The sequence below is a fragment of the Balearica regulorum genome, chromosome 4 (assembly GCF_011004875.1).
Source record: "Balearica regulorum gibbericeps isolate bBalReg1 chromosome 4, bBalReg1.pri, whole genome shotgun sequence".
NCBI classification, from domain to species: domain Eukaryota; kingdom Metazoa; phylum Chordata; class Aves; order Gruiformes; family Gruidae; genus Balearica; species Balearica regulorum.
This window is the reverse complement of record NC_046187.1, coordinates 12474145-12491110: the sequence shown is the minus strand read 5'-3', so window position 1 is coordinate 12491110 and position 16966 is coordinate 12474145. Positions and strand designations below refer to the sequence as shown.

General features: G+C 41.9%; 1 protein-coding gene across 1 annotated transcript in view; it reads left to right on the top strand.

Moving 5' to 3' along the window:
- The window catches only part of SLC7A11 (solute carrier family 7 member 11), a 63467-nt gene extending 46900 nt beyond the window's left edge, over positions 1 to 16567 (top strand). Inside the window, exons 7-12 of the mRNA XM_075751175.1 lie at positions 2736 to 2859; positions 4013 to 4116; positions 4615 to 4711; positions 7653 to 7802; positions 9519 to 9696; positions 14321 to 16567. Coding sequence (XP_075607290.1) covers positions 2736 to 2859; positions 4013 to 4116; positions 4615 to 4711; positions 7653 to 7802; positions 9519 to 9696; positions 14321 to 14388 — 721 coding nt within the window. The 3' untranslated portion in view covers positions 14389 to 16567. The remainder of the gene's footprint in view (positions 1 to 2735; positions 2860 to 4012; positions 4117 to 4614; positions 4712 to 7652; positions 7803 to 9518; positions 9697 to 14320) is intronic.
- The last annotated feature ends 399 nt before the right edge of the window (positions 16568 to 16966 follow it).

Sequence of the window (16966 nt, the reverse complement as noted above, 5' to 3'; positions counted from 1 at the left end):
AATTGGATGGATAGAGAAAAGACACGATTAAAGCTCTCACGTAGTGGTTTTACATATGGTTCGTACCTGTCTGTCTGTCTGTGCTTTCAGATGATTCGAGGACCAAGTGTAAATCTGCACTGAGGTGTCAGTAAGAAATGAACCGTACTGTATTACTCATCCCTGAAATCTTGAAACCGGCCTTTCATTTTTGTCTAAATCTGTCATTGAAGCAGCGCCTAACAAGCAGCGCTCGGAGGGGCTGTGTGCGAAGGTACGGCAGCCCTCCGAAGGTCTGCTCCTGCCGGGAGACAAAAGGAGGTGCAACCTGAGCGCTCGCTCCGCTCAGAAGATGAGGACTCAGGAGCTTAGAAGTCACAGCATCCCTTGTGCTGCTCCAGGCGTGAGTTATGATCTGCAGACTTTTTAATGAGTAGTGTTTGCTGCCCAGTTCTGGCTTTTCCCCCCCCCCCCCCCCCCCCGATTGTTGTTGTTGTTGTTGGTATTACTATCCAAGGGGGTTAATGCTCTTCAGCGTAACAAGGCGGGACCCGCAGTGCTAAGGAAACGGTCATGGTTGGAAGCATGATTTCCCCCCCCCCCCCTTAGTTTTGAACTGCCATTTTGTTTTAGAGGAAGTTAGACTGGGATTTAAATTAGAAGAGAATACAGCAAGCAGGTGTTTGGTAGGAGTTAGAATGGATGAAGTTTGTTAAGTTTAATAACATGGTTTCATTCAAATGGTATTTGTGAAAATAGTACAGATTTGCTATTTTTGGCTGGCAATGTTTTTTTAAGGTTGGAGTAAGTGCTGATTTATCCAGTAGCTTGGTAGTTGAAGCATTCATCTCAGATGCAGAAGATAAAAAGAAAATCTCTGTTCTGAGAGGCTTTGAAGCCATGTATCCCTACTTTGAATCGGATGCTAAATGGATTGAATGCAATTTACGCCCAGGTCCGGTATGAAGCTTAACCAAACTGGTTGCAAAATCTCTGGCAATGTACAAAAACATTTTTTGCACAGACATATTACCAACACACGGTTCTGCAGTATTTTGTGAGTTGGTAATTTTGTGGCTTTTCCAGCAATACAGCACTTGTATTCTGGGCTGTCCTTGCCGTTGTCTTCCCCATCAACAAGCACATCCTACATCTGACTGACTCCCCTCCTTCCAGCTTCTTCCCCTGAGACCGTGTGCGTGAGGTAGCAGTGGGTTAAAGCAGTATCATCATGTTCCCCCACATTAGGTGCTGCAATACGGCATGATCCTCTTACCTACCTGTGACTCTGGGTTAATGATGGTATTTGACTCCTTGGTTTCTAAGGTGGGCGAGATGTGCGACAGCAATACTGACCCGCTTTATTTCTTTAGTCTCAGTTTAGAGCGTCTTTTCAGCTCTGTACAGGCATAGCAATATCAAGGATTTCTTTGAGAAACAAGGACTGGTAGTGAAGAGGATCCTTAAGTTCTGATCCAGCTGTGTTTCTTTGAGAAAAAAATCAGAAAATTATGAATCTTTGTGTTGATTCTTTTCCTTTGAAGTAATTGCAGTAGTCTCTTCTGGGACACCAGAATTCCACATTCTGTCTCTCCTTTCTCCCACCTGATGGGACGACCTTCACAACAAAGTTCTCTAAATGTGGCAACCTTTGCATCTCTTCAAAAGCGATCTTGATGTAGACAGCTGGAGGGAACCGGCCATGAGCAGGAGCTCTCAGCTCTCCGCAGAGGCAGCGCGCATACTGCATCTTTCCAGCCGCAACTCTCAGCTAAACAATTGGTTTCAGATCTGAGCGTCCTCTTGGTGCGATGCAGATATCAGTGATACCAAGCAATGATGTCAAGTCAAAAGAGACTAAAGTAACATTTGAAGCATCTGGGTTTTGTTCCTAACTTGAACATTTGCCTGCAGTGTGGCTTTGGACAAATTCACTGTGCCTTTGTTCCTCTTCTTGAAAATAGAAATAACTCTGCTTTTCTGCTTTGCTGACCGGGAGGCCATGCTGTATAAAAGTTTGGTGGTGTTATTTATTTGTGTGCAATTTTCTGCCTTTTAGCTAAGATGTCAGGGGTTTCGTACTGTTCAGTACTATTTGTGCTGTGCTAACAGTACAAATTTGTGCTGTTCCTATTTCTTGTCATATTCTGCCCTCATGCATCCCTGAATAGTGAACAAGATAATTGGGATATGGGAAGGTGTGCGAGGGAAGAATTGCACAGAGTGGGAGAGGACAGAATTTCACATGCTAGATGTTTTGGCATCCAGGGAAAGATATCGAACCACCTCCAGGTGGGCAGTCATTGAGTGCCAGTAGGTATGTTGGAGATGCCGCTGTGATTGCTCTCCTGATAGAGAGAGCGCCGAATCACCTGCATCTGTCATCTGCCTTATTGCTGGTTCAAGCACCGATACCTGCTGCCTTCCTGTTGGGCTCAGCTTGAAAGTCAATATGGGTGGGCAGCTCAAATGGGCCACACTTCTTGTGTGGGAAGCATGGGGACAACAACCTCTTGGCATCCCCAAAGGACTCCTTCCTCAAATGGTTTTTCACCTCTTCATTATAAACATAATTGCTTTGTCTAGATGGTTTTGCTCAGATGTGTTATTTTTTTACTGGTGGTTTCTAATTATGGTATTTCAGGATCACCAAATGTGCATTCGCCATCATTAGTGGCTTCTTCTCATGTTATTTGTTTCATGTTCAGGGAATAGCAACCAGATTGCAAAATAATGAGCTACCTTGTGTATTTCAGAAACATACCCCTCGCAATATGCATTTCAATGATTATCGTCACAGTTGGCTATGTGTTAACAAACGTGGCTTATTTCACTACAATCAGTGCTGGGGAATTGCTGCTTTCAAAAGCTGTAGCAGTGGTAAGTTACAGAAGAAAAATATAAAGCTATATCCCTGCTGCAGTTGTGTTTGTTGATATATTCTTATTTCCAGGGGAAAAAATTGGGGGGATACATCCAATCAGGCTTTTCTATGGCTCCTCTTTTACACCACATATTAGCATCCCGGTGAACTTAAGTCTGATTTTTGACTGATGAGCGGGATTGCACTTAAGGCCATCGATAGCACTTGTAATGTAATGTTAGACCGTATTTATTTACCTGATATACCAAAGTCAACAGGCCTTAAATTTGATAGCTAAGTACATGCTTGAAAAATTCTGTGCTACATTGTAGGCTGAACTCCTGGGAAGCAGGAAACAGATATTTGTGGAAGTGGGAGCTCTGAACTACTTTTTTGTAGCAAGAAGCGGTAACGCTGTCTCTGCACAACATGCTTCCTGAGTACGTAGGAAGGGGGTTACTGTAAATACTGGAGTTCATTTGTGAATGAGTTGCAAGGCAACCTGGTTTGAAAATACCGCTTTGATTGTTCTTGCTGAATTGTGGTGATGATGCTGATTTTAATATTTATGGTTCTGACTCGCAATGAGGAATTAAAAATTTCCGTTTACTTTCCAGTAGTGACACTGCCTGTGGCTATTTCAATTGATGTGACATTTAAAAAATGACCAAATTCTGTAGCTCATGGGAGATTTAGAAACAAAACATTTTGCAAATCCGAAGAAAATTGTGCACATCTCCTGTGGTGCCCAAAACTTCAGTTAAGGCTCTTCTGGTAACCAGGAACAACAAAGTGTGGATGGATGGGCTGTACCACTGGGCAGCATCAGCTAAGTAAAATGAAGGCTGTAAAAAATATTAGGTGTGCAGATCAGACCGTGATGCCATCATGGTCTAAACTGACAGAAATCAGGACCTGGTTCCACCTCCACAGCATTGCCTCATCTGGCAATCCTCCATGCGTAGTCAGGAGTGAGGGTGGGAGACCTCATCTGTGGTAGCCTTGGTGTCGCAAAGTAAGAGGTAACAGACGCACAGCACGACTTTCAGTGAGGGATGCAAAAAGGGGTAATAACTAAAACTTACCATGCTTATTAATAACATGTTAATAGAATAAAATTACTTTCCTGTTTTCTGAAAAATCACTGTATGTTTCTCTCTCCTCTAACAGACCTTTGCCGAACGACTAATGGGAAACTTTTCTTTGGCTGTACCAGTATTTGTTGCTCTCTCCTGCTTTGGATCTATGAATGGTGGCATTTTTGCGGTGTCCAGGTGAGCATTGCTAATATTACTGGGGGAGAAGGGCATGGGATACACACTGAAAGTGAGGAAGCAAGGGGAAGGGAGAGTAAGATTCATTCCTTCAGCAGGAAATGAAAAAAGCCTGTAATGTTCACCAGGTGTGAGGCTTTTTCTCACTTTGTTCCTGTTGAGTTTAGTATCTTGTCGTTAAAACCCTTTGAATGGTTTGGAAATGGATCTCTCTGAGCATAGCACTTAATTAATGGCTGCTTTGTTTCGTGTGAAGGAGGGAAATTGGAGGGAAAATACTAACTAATTCCAAACACCGAGTGTAGTGTAAGGTGAGGAGGGGACACCTTCAAAGATGACTTTGATTTCTGCATATGGGCTTCTCTTGCTAGTCTTTTCATTCAGAATACCTCAAACAAGCCTAAGAAGTGCCGCTGTGCTCTGTGACTTTCATGAGCCGCTTTGCCTAGTCACAGTAATGAGCACATTTAAAGTCTGTCCACATTTATTTCCCACCAGGATGTTCTTCGTTGCATCCCGCGAGGGTCACCTTCCGGAAATTCTCTCCATGATTCATGTCCGCAAGCACACTCCTCTGCCAGCTGTCATTGTTTTGGTAAATCATACAAACAAATGTTCCTGCACAAGAATTCATATTACAGACTTGCTCTGGAGGATTCGAACAGAATTTGGGCACTGCTTGAGTCTCATTTATTAATGTGTACGTGGGCTTTGGGGCAGGGCAGAGGACAGGAAAGAGAGGAATGAGATTTGGGAGTTGTTCGTATTCTCTCATCTCCTTGCTATCTTGTCAGTAGCACTTGACTGCCTATCTCTGCAGCCAAATTCACGTCTTAATGCCCTTTATTTCTAAGGACCTGCTAGTGATGAGCTAGTTCCCTTTCAGAGAAACAAATTCCAGTTAAACAAACAAACAAAAAAGGGATTCATTTAACTGAAAGTGCAGCTAAATACCAGCATCTGGGAGCACCCTCAAGGCTCATTATACCACCTTATAGTGAAAAATGCAAACAATTATGCACTAAGATAATGGAAGGGGAACCCTCAGCAGTGCAGTGTAGCGGTGATTAAAAAATGAGAGAACGCGTGCCTGGGCAATAGTCTGTGAATTGTCTAAGGAAAACCGGCAGTATTATAGTGGAAATCCCATTACTGACTTCTAAAATAGCAGCAGAGCTAAATGTTGACCATGTGTTTGCATTGCAAACTAATTTGTATGGTAAAATGTTAGGACAAAATGTCAAAATACCGACTTCAAACCTCAGTTTGCATAGTGCCAAGAAGATTTCCACTTGCAGTCTTTGTAACCGTGGGTGTTCAGCCCCTCTTTTGGGACCAATGACTGTAATGGATCTGGACAGACCCCTGCATCTCTGGGAACTTCTAGCCACAGCAGAAGACGTGTGAGCATCTAGGAGTGTACACTAGTAAGATCAGATGCTCGTACTGGAATTTAAATCAGTTTTTTGCTGTAGATGCCTATAAGCTCACTTCTGAAGTGCCAGCTGAAGTGTTGAATTTTATATGTGCACGCACATAGGCATCCAAATTTTGAAAATTAGACGATGTGATTATGGTGAAAAGTTTTAATGGAATTCATTTTATATAAGCATTTACTTTGCATTTTATTTCTTTGGGCTGAAGCAGTCCTACCTTTCAGGTAAATTGCTTTGACTGTTTTCTGTGGAATGAAAAGCGCAAAATGTATTAATTTATTTTTTTTTTCTGAAAAACATTTTCTCTTATTGCATCTGGTCCTGTTACAGCAATGCATTGATTTCCTTTGAAAAAGTCAGATTCTTATATGAAGATAGCTTTCCTTCAAAGACTGTGAATATTTTTTTTTACTTTCTTGCAACTAGAGTAGATGCAGGATATATTCTGCATCAACAGCCTGCATTTTAGCATTTTCCTACAAGGTTTACACACTGTGAGAAAGGAAAGAGCTCTTGGGGAGAAACTGAGAAAATGAGCATATTCAATGTTTGAGGCTTGTTAAATAAAAAAGCATTTTTAGCAATTAAGAAATCTGCTTAGGAATGTATATCCTGGTATTTGATAGATATGTGTGTAGCAAATCCAGGAAATCATGCAATCTGATTGTAACTCTATGTTTGGGGTTTTTTTCTTCACTGTCTGTGGCCTTTTCTTGCATTATCAGGCTTATAACTGAGATCTTAAACTTTTAGGGGCTGAGTCTATATAGAAGAAATCTTGCTGAATATAATTCAGTGGTAAAATTTCCTTTGACCTTTACAGAGAAGGAGTTTGCTTAATATCTGTGTATAAAGAACCAAGCACTTTGTAAGTCATTAGAGGTTGGAAGCCAAAGACCTATATTTGAAATATTGATCCTTCTGGTTCAAACCCATGTTGTCTTCACTGTTTTTTTTTTAAAAAAAAAAAAGAGAGAGGGAGGCTTTGAGTCTAGATAACGAATACAAGTTAGTTTTCCTTACATAAAGCTTTAGCACCTGCAGTTGATTTTACCTGTTGCCTTTTATAAACCTCGGGAGGCTGTCGCTGTGGGATCATCCGCCTCGCTGGACAAGAAGGGCTGCAGTGCAGTTGACTCGTTCCTGCATCCCCGAATGCAAGGACTGGGTCACTGTGGGCATAGGGTGTCTCACACGGGAAGCGCGGGCTACCCTGCAGAGTTGATCCAAGCTACAAATATTCTGCTTTTGTCCAGAGATTACCCTGAAATAGATCCCTGTAGCCTACGCTAATCATCTAACCCAAGGCGCAACACTCTAGTTTACACATCAGCTTTTGCCCACCTTGCGGAAGCCTTGTACCTCAGAACAGCTTTTAAATGAGGAAATGTATTTATTCTAGTGTCCCCTCTCCTTCTTGCTGTTCAGTGGCCACCTGAGTGACAGCTAAATGCTTCTCTCTGCTTAGAAACATTTGCATTTCTGATGTGCAATAAGTCTACACCCTGCAAGCCTGCAAGGCATACTGCAAATACAAACTGGAGGCAACCCGGCATGCCCAGCTGGCATCCCAGGGCGTGGAGCTAACCCTTACCGTGCCCTCTTTGCTGAGTTCCTCTGTTGCGCCCTGGGGGGACCATAAGACTTTCTCCTTCCACAAGACGCCCTCAAACCTCAGCCTTCGCGTGATCAGATGTGACCAAAATTCAGCTGCTCTTGTCATTTGCGTCCACGATGGGCGAGTAAAAGTGCAGCGGGCTAATATATTTGTCAGGTCCTGTGAGAACCGGTGCCCAGGATGCTCAAGCATTTTGGTGAGGCAGTGGGCTGTGTGCCTGTGTATTGGTCTGGGTCAGAGGGGACAGATACGTGTGGCCGTTCGGGACAAATATATATTGATCGAATGTGGTCTCAGGGAACAGCGAGGTATCAATCACACCGCTGACTTGCATGACAAAGGCAGGCCTGAAGCCTGTGGCCCTCAGGTGTCTCTGCAAAAGGCTGTGCTGCTTGTCCCTGTGGAGAAATTTGACATCCCTGCTGTAAAATAATAGAGATCAATCCACTAAACCCCTCTTACGCTCTGAATTTCTTTTGCAGCATCCTCTCACAATGATAATGTTATTCAACGGGGATCTCTACAGCCTCCTGAATTTCCTCAGTTTTGCCAGGTGGCTTTTTATTGGACTGGTAGTTGCTGGGCTGATTTATCTCAGATATAAACGTCCTGATATGCCTCGTCCTTTCAAGGTAACCTCCGCTCTCTACTGTTTTAAATGAATCCTTCTCCCTCCTATCTATTGTGCAGTCAGACAGTAAAGGAGCGTTTTCTGATGTAGAAAGCTAACCTCTTTGTCGAGAAAAACAGATTTAATAGAAAATAGTCTTTTGCACTGAAGGGTCTCCAAGTGTTTTCCTGCGAGGTCCCCAGCGCTACCCCAGCTGCGTTCCCTTCTGAAAGATAATACTTGCCTTTTCCCTGGTGCTTGGGGGGCAGTGACTGAAGCTGCCGTGCCAAAGCGAAGGTATTTGCTTGATTTTGCTTGTCTGCTGCGTTGAGGCAGCACGATGCATGCTGTGTGAAAATGCCTCTAGTCCTGTTTAGTCACGTAGGGTTCAAACTGCAAATATTGGGGTTACATGTGCCAACCTGATCTTGAGCCAGTCCTCTATTTAATGTCTCCTTTATCAAAGGCCTGAATAATTTTGCCACCAGAATTCATGTCAAGTGCAAGTGTTAATATTAAATATTTATTTCATTGCCTATCCAATATCAAACATGCCAATTTGATGTGCAGATAAGTTGTTAGTGCTGTTATTAGCATATTTGGGACTTGCAATGGCTTTGCAGACGCAGTTATTGTGAACCCAGAAAGAAAACGCTAATAGTCTGGCCCATTGAACAGTAGCTGTTTTGACCTTGGTTCTGCTATTCTTCTTCCTTATTTTAAGTAACATCTTACAAAGGAAGTTGTCCCATTGTGTATCTGGAAAGATAATGTCCATCATGAAAAAAATGGAGGAATCTATCCCTATTTATATATCGCCAAGAAGCCTATTTTGTGAACAGCTAAGAATGTGTGCTGTTGCGTTCTTGTAGGTATATCTGTAAATAAGAAGGTGAACAGCACAACCCATTTTGCTTTGATTGAAAAAACAATGCTTTGACAGTGCACAAAAAAGGAACAGTAATGCTTCAAGGCATGAAAGGAAGAGAATAATCTCCAAAGAATTCTCCAATTCTCTGTTACACTGAACATCTCACAAGCCATGCCAGTAGGCGTTTCCTTCAGAGAGGTGCTAACATAGTGATTGCAGTGGTGTTCTTGAAAATTGAGAGAATTAATCTGATATTATTATTTTTCGTACTTTCAACAGTGACACTGATAATGCTATCAGTCATACAGTCAGAAAGTGCTTTTTCAGTAGCTATCACTTGCGTAATGCTATCAAATATCTTTATCACTACTCAAATTGGTATTTAATTTGCTCTCTTCCTGCTAGATTTTGATTTTTACCTTAGGAAGAAAATCAATATGTTCTTAATAGTTTTAAAAGGTGACTTGAGCTCCTGGTTGTGTTTTAAAATGTTTTCTAATAGGTAATTATCAAAGAGGAAATCTTTACTGCGGTTAGCGCTGCTTACTTATCTACTGGGAGATTAGAGAAAGGACTTTCGCTATGTAACTTATTTACAGCGCTTAGGTTTGAAAGGACGTAAACCATTGTAGTGTTTCAGCATGTAATTAAAAGACTTCTGTGGTAGTCACTGCATAGTACTCTGCATAGCTTGGTTTCTGCAGTCTCTGACATTTTGTGTGCATGTTCTAGATACACATATTTCTCCAGAACTTTCCTGTACTGCTGGGTTTTATCCAATTTATGTTTCATGGAATATTAAATGCCCTGGTCATTCAATAACAAGGTCGATGTAAAGTAATGGTTCTTTGTGTGATTTTGTTTCAGGTGCCTCTATTTATTCCAGCATTGTTTTCCTTCACCTGCCTCTTCATGGTTGCACTGTCACTTTACTCTGATCCAGTGAATACAGGGATTGGATTTGCAATAACCCTGACTGGAGTGCCCGCATACTACCTCTTTATCGTATGGGACAAGAAGCCAAAGTGGTTCAGAAAGCTCCTCGGTAAGTCCCGGTGGGAGTCCTCTCCTTTGTGCTGACTCCGGGAATTTCTCAGGGCTCCCCGTGTTGTGAAATCCTTCCGATCGATCCTCTCGACTGCTCTGAGCTGGGGATGACAATGCAAGTTTCTTTTCGGCGCGTGCTATAGCATTGCTCTGCCGGTTACAATCAATGTCCGTTAACTAATGAGATATGTTTACAGCAAGCCTATTCCTCATCTAGTGATTGACTTTAAATGACTGGATGCCTCTCCCCCTGCCTGTCCCCTCTTCTCTCCCTTCCCTGCAAACATCTGATTCCTTTTAAATCACCCATCTCCCTCCCCTGGCTGTTGGCCTACGCTAGTAGAGACAGTATTTACACTCCTAGGAGAATCGGTTTGGAAACTCAACTATCACAGTTGTGAGGACAGGATGGGCTTGGTGCTCCCTGCAGAGACCATGCATCTGTGCACCACTGAGGAGTGTTTGGAATGGGACAGGCTCAGGCAGGCTTGGTGTGGGGATATTGTCCTTAGTGGTGGCTCCTGACAAAATGATAGCAAAATATATCATGCCTGACACATCTCGTGTTTCTGTGTTTCATGAAAAACGACTTCTGCATGACTTGGCTGTAGTATTTCACACCTGAAATACACTGGGAATCATTTTCATACCAATCGCAAAAGTTTTTGAAAGCATTTGTGGAAGTTCTGATGTGTTGGAGAAGAGTTATTTGGAGCAAGAGGGCAAAACGTATTTACAGAAAAAGATGTTAGTTTAAGGCTAGCGCACTCTGGTCATCTTAATTTTATATCCATAAAGTTATAAATTACTTGCAGTGTCCTGGGAATGGGTAGAAAGCTCCAGTGCAAATGAAAACAGTTGTATGCAAAAGGACATTCTATTAAATAGTTGGGGTTTTGTCTGTTTGTAATTTCTCAGCCTTGACATTTAGGGACTAGGAAATTTTTTCTTATCAAACCCAAGAGATTATTGGCATTTTCTGTGAAGTCTCGGAGGTTTTGGAATACAGTTACTTGAATCTCTGGCCACAGGATGCCAGTGTTGAACTACATTACTTGGGTGAGAGAAAAAATATTCTCTTTAAGGTAGACTGGGTAGATGTGAAGCTTTTTCTGCCAGCTGAGATAATGAAGGTGAATCTTCTAGCTTTTCAGTTAACACAAAATTCTCCTCCTGGAAAGAAGGCCTGGTGCCTAGGTAATACCTATGGATGGGCACAGTGTACTGGCTCGGAGGGGAAAGCAGCGGACGCCGATCAGTGGGCGAAACAGCTTGTTTGCTTTGTAATTTTTATTCCCAAAATAACAACAGTAATGACGGAAAACTGATGCTGACAGTTTTGGGGTGGAGCAGAGTGGAGATTTACTTGTTAAAAAAAAAAAAAAAATATTTTTTTTCCCTCAGAAGAAGCAATAACCTTCTGTGTGGAGTCATTAAACTGGAATTATTTTGTGTTAAGGGAGCTCCATTGTATGAGCCTGAGAGCATTTTTCAAAGGCATTGAATGAGGATAAATTCACTTAAGGTACCTCTGTGAGATACAGAAAAGTCATCGGGCAGCTGCAAGCTTGGTATTCTAACCTTGAAATAATATGCGTTAGGTGTACATAGGCATGAAAGAGTAATTCCAGACACGAAGTAATGGGACAACATGAAAAAATGGGATTGTCATTTAAGAGGTAGATTTTTGCCAGATTAACAGGGTAATTTTCTTTGAGAAGATAACTGATTTTCCTAGACAAAGGAGAACGTGGTAGATCCAATCTACTTAGACTTCAAGCAAAGCATTTTGTGTAGTACTGGGGAGGAGTCAAAGCCTGTTAGTCTGAACATAGCACCGTGCTAACAAGACTATTCCCCGGCTGCTTCATCTGCGCCGCTCGGCGCGTGAACAAGGTGGCGTGGGGCGCTCCACCCGTTTGCAAAGTCACTTTGTTGCGGACCTCAACTCGTTCAGCCACCCAGACCTCATTCGGAGATGAGATGGCTGTTGCTCGTCAACCCTACGTGGAACGCGTACTATTTAAGTGAAGGACAGCACTGGAGCAAAAGCACATGGGTACAGACCAGCCCGACCTAAGATTAGGTTGGATATTCAGAACAGGTTTTGTAAGGATCAGAGGAGAGGGATGTTGAACAGCCAGAACGAATATCCAGTCTAATAAGATAAAAGACCCAGTCCAAAGGTGAATATGTTTATGAAAGGGGTTTCAGGCTGGTTACAGTAGCAAAGCCCTCGCATGGATTACCTAAGAAATCCTCTCCAAGGCTGAACATCTTTGTTCTGTTCGTTTTGACTGCCCTTAATGGCATTTGCATTGCCCGCTCTCCTTACCAAATTGCTGTATTGAACAAAAGGGAACTTCACAGTCTGTGGGGTTAATAGGGTCTGGGTGGTATTTTGCAGTGAGAATAACGTTTTGTTCTCTCCTCTTCCACAGAAATTTTGCTGTAGCACCAGATGTGCTGGGAAAAAATAATTTTCAGCTAGTACAGGCTTCATTTGACCTCTGCTTTCTTGCTTTTTGTAGAACTAATGTGAAAATGAAAAAAATGAAGCCTAGCAAATCCTATGAAGCAGATCGGTGTGTAAAAGCATGCAGCACCAGAATGCTTCCGTTTGGGCTGCCTCAGTTGAAATCCCAACCTTCAACTCATATTTAAAACATCTATTTCTTTACAGTGGATTGAATTGCAAGGAGCTTAAAAGTTGAATCCTGCTTTCTTCATTGTCTGAGCCCATGCTGGAGGAGAGATCTGTTTATATAACAAAATGTCTCTTTCAGGGTTATTTACAAACACTAGAGGATGATGCTTGCTCACTCAGGACATAGTGTTAGACGCTCAGTTTGCTCCTCTTTGTTGAGTTAGTGGTGTTGGGATCTGCAGGAAATCATCTCAGCATTTTGCTGTCACAGATTTGATGTCCAGTCTTATACATATGCAGTAAATTGCTGCTTTCTTTCCTCACCCAGGCTTAACATGGTGCTTATATAGATACCAGGTCTGGGGTTTTTATAGAGGTTGTCTCCTGAGACCTCTTTACGGTGAATTCTCCTCTTGAAAGGGAAAACTAGGGTTTAAAGTGTGCGTGGGGGTAAGTCGTCTTTACTGTCTTATGTTAAGCCAGTCGTGTAACTCTGGGTACTGCTCAAAGCAGTCAATATAGAGATACTGATAGGAGACAGATTGGGACATGTTTTTGGGGAAAATACTCTTTAAACTGTCTTATCTTGAGTGTATTGCAACCTAAAAAACCCAAGCAAGCACCCCAGCCCCCCCAGCTTGTCTGATTGCTCCTTCATGGCTTCATCCCAGCGCAGAGCAAAACTACCCCATGGAAATGGAGGAGTGGCAGCCGCCTCCGGCCACAGCGAGGACCAGCTCTTGCTGCAGGTGGCTCTGTCCAGATTGTCGAACAGGATATTAAAATCACAGCCAGCTCTCAAGACGCCCGGGCTTTTCCTCTGCTGCCCTGCCCTTTTCCAAGAGCTGTTATACCGTAGCTCAGCTTGACAGAAAGTCTGGTTTTGTTCTTCTTGCTTTGCTCAGCCTCAAACCTGGAAGGGGTGGGACGTCAGGGGCGAAGCCCTGCTGGCTTCCCGCTGCTGGCTTTCCTCCTGCCCTTCGCCCCGGCCACGCTCAGCCCAGTTCTGAAGTCCCTGCCACGGGTAGGGGAGGGAGACGGGAGGAAAATGCAGTCCCTGTTGGCTCTCAGCCCTTCTGACCCCATCAGCTTATAGTCTAAGGGCAACCAGGCTTTGCGCTGAACTGGTGACCTCCAGAGAGAAGAGCAAAAAAGATGGTAGAGGCTGCCTTAGGAGAGCAGGAAAGTAGTTTCGGTTCGTATCTTCTGTGAGTTGCGCTGTTTTACCCTCCTCACTTTACACTGGTGTAAATGCCAATGTGTCAGGCCAGACGAGGAAAGTCAGAACTTTCTCTTACAACAACCCCTGCTTGTTTAAAATGGGTTACTAAAAAAAAGTGACAAGGAAAAGGAGTGATAAGAGAATGCTCTTTTACTATTCTATACGTAAATTAACTGTGCCATTTATGAATCGGTACCCTAAAAAGAAAACCTCCAAAAACACCAGAAGGAAATAAATGTCCAGAGTGGCAAAAAGACAGTGTGAAGTTGCTTTGGATGTGTGACATTCTTAGACCTGTGAAGCTTTGTAATAGTTGTTTCCTTTTATTTTTTTTGTTTTTTTTTCCTGCTTAGGCAAATCTTGGCACAGCTGAATTAACTTGTTTGAACTCTTTCAGACTTTTATTTCGACATTGCAACTTTGTTAAAACTGAGCAATTGTGCAGAGTAGTCAGGCTTTAAGACAGCCGTTAAATGCATGATGACCTTTATTGAACAAGTTTATCCCTCTGTACTCTTCCATTTTTGTTGTATATGCACAGCCTTGGATCAGAGGCAAAGAAAAGATAGTTTAAAATTAAAAAAAAAAAAAAAAAAGGATTAGACATTTAAATGATATATGCACCCAGTATATATGACCGCTGCGAATCTTATGTGCAAGTAGGCTGTATAGCAGCTACGATAATTTTCCCGGCTGCTTCTGCCTTCTCCATCCCCACCAAAATTTTCCATGTGTATGCTTTTATCTTTGCAGACAGGGTAACTGTAACATTGCAAATCCTCTTGGAAGTCGTCCCATCAGAGGAAGACCAGAAATCATGATCTTCACGGACAGCTTTTGGCTTGGTGTTTCATTTCAACCTGAGGAAGAGGGTAGGGAGGTTTCTCCCCCTACTCAACGTTCTGCAGACTGGAGGAACAAGTCACAACTGAGATGGATACCGAGCGAGTCCGTTACCAGAACTGTATTTTACCATGTTGCAAATTTTTTTTTAATGTGGTTGGTTTTATATGTAGAAAGCAAGAACTTGTGCTATGAGGGTACTCATCTTGTCACTATTTCTTCTGTTACAGTGTCATATTTTAACAAAACGGTAGGTTTGTCAAACTAGGATTTTGGTTGCGTTTGTCACTAAAAACAGGTTTAAGCAATGTGTAAGTAATAGTCAGGTGTACTGTGAAGAATGCATCCTGCTTGCTGTCCCCGAAGAACCCAACTCTCACCAGAGAAAGGGTGACATAAAGCTGCTGAGTTTTACTTACTAACGTTCTTCCCGTCACTCCGTTTGGCAGCCCAGTTTGACTTCTTTTGGCTGGCTGGGAGCACCAGCACACCGATGCAGAAGCACAGCGGTTTCCACACGTTTGTGGGGGCAACTTCAAGCTTTCTTCATTCCAGAGTTGTTATGTTATAGATGATAGGAATGTCTTCTGGGAATTAATATTTCTGCCAGTGGGGCAGGAAGATTTTAGCCTGGGGGCAGTAATTTCATACATGTTAAAGTTTCCACCAGTCTGGAAATGATTACTGTTTTTACCAATGTTTCTTTGTGTACGCACGTACAGGAAATACAGCAGCTGAGTAATCACCTTTAAATGACTCAAAACATTTGAACGAGACCTCCGTTGCTGTATGACTATTTTCTGTCTGGAAGCATATGGACCTGCAGTTATCGGTCAGGCAAAGCGGATTTTAAAGTTTTATATCATTGTTGGTGGGTAGAAATTAGTAATAGTCACTAGTGGGAATACTGTATAGGCACGGCAATAAATGCAATACCTTTTTATGAATAAGGTATAAGGCAAGCTACAACAGACTTGTTGATTTCAGTGGGATATGTGCCTAATCTGTGGGCTTTTCATTCAAGCACGCTCCAATTAACTGGGCTTTGAAACACCAAGAAACAGGTGCTCTGCCAGTGTCGTCTTCCCAGATTTATCCCTGCAGAAACAGAGAAAGGCCATCAAAACTGATAAAATCAAAGAAAATTCATCTTCAGAATGATGTTTGAGCTGAAGTTTTGCCCTTTTTTTAAAGACCATTGTAGATAAAGAAATTTTGTAATGCTCAGACATTCAATTTTATATTGTTAGTTGAAGACTACTCAACCTTAAGATTAAGGTTTGTTATCATTCTGTTAAGAATATAATGCTTAAATATTGAATGCACTACTTTTTGAGCTGTTTGCTATCAGCAAGTCATATGTTTCATGAAAACTTTTATGGAACTAAGCAACATTAAACTTCCTAAATTGGGAGAAAAGCACAACTAGTAGTCAGACCACTACAGTAAAGGGAGACTGTGTATTGTATATATGTTGTATATATCCAGAATATCTACCATTTTAAGGATGTACAGTAGAATGTGTTAAAATTATACATGTTTTTCTTTCTTGTATTTCTATGGTGGAATTTCACAGAAGTAGGGAAATGGGAGTAGGAGTGTAGATTGTGTAGAAGAGAAGTAATTTAAGATGGAGTAGAAGAGATTTAAGATTGTGTAGAAGAGAAGTAATTTAAGACACAGAAAACGTTTTTACAAACATTTTTTTAAAATGTTTTCTGTTTACAGTAACTTAAAGTGTTATTTGAAACTTTTTTAGGCAAACATTTTGAGAGAGCTTTTTATGTTGACAGTGCACGCGTTTAATTAGTATTTATACTTGGGTCAGAATTCTGCTTTTGAGGCCACCTACTGCCATCCCAGTTCACCAGGGTTTGGCCTGTGTCATTGTGGAGCATCTTCAGAGTACACCAACTGGATTTCTCTCTGATCAGACCAAACCTCCAGAAATGCACTTAAGACCGCCTCTGCCCCGGTACTGGATGCTGAGTGCGTGGGATCCCACTGCAGAACCTCCTGAACATCCATAGTGTGGATGCCAAGTTTTCAGCACCAACTGTTTCATTTCACGTATCCACTCCTATTGTGCCACGTTACTTGAAAGTTGAAATGTAGGCAGTGTTAACTTGTAGAAATAAATGGGCTCTGTAAATATAACTGAATGTTGCTTTATTTTCCCGTCGTGGACTTTAAAGTTTAGAAATGTTTCTGAAGTTTGATTCAATGATCACATTTTACTAGGTTTATTTCATGTAAGAGGTTAATTTGTCCCAAGGCAAATCCTGTGACTCATTGATTGTGAAGTTGTATATTTTAGGAAGAAAAAACATCACCTGCAAAATAAAAAAACCTGGGTATTTTTGAAAATGCACAGGGATTCTAATTTCAGGTTTAGTTTCTTTAGCACGTACAAAATATTGCAATTGGGTTTCCAGTGTGTTATAAAAGTCAGTATTAAGGACTTTTATTACACCTGGAAATGAAGCTTATCCTAACAAATGGAGGAAAAACAGGTTACAACATTTTTTTTTTAAAGCATCGAGTTTATTTTTTTAA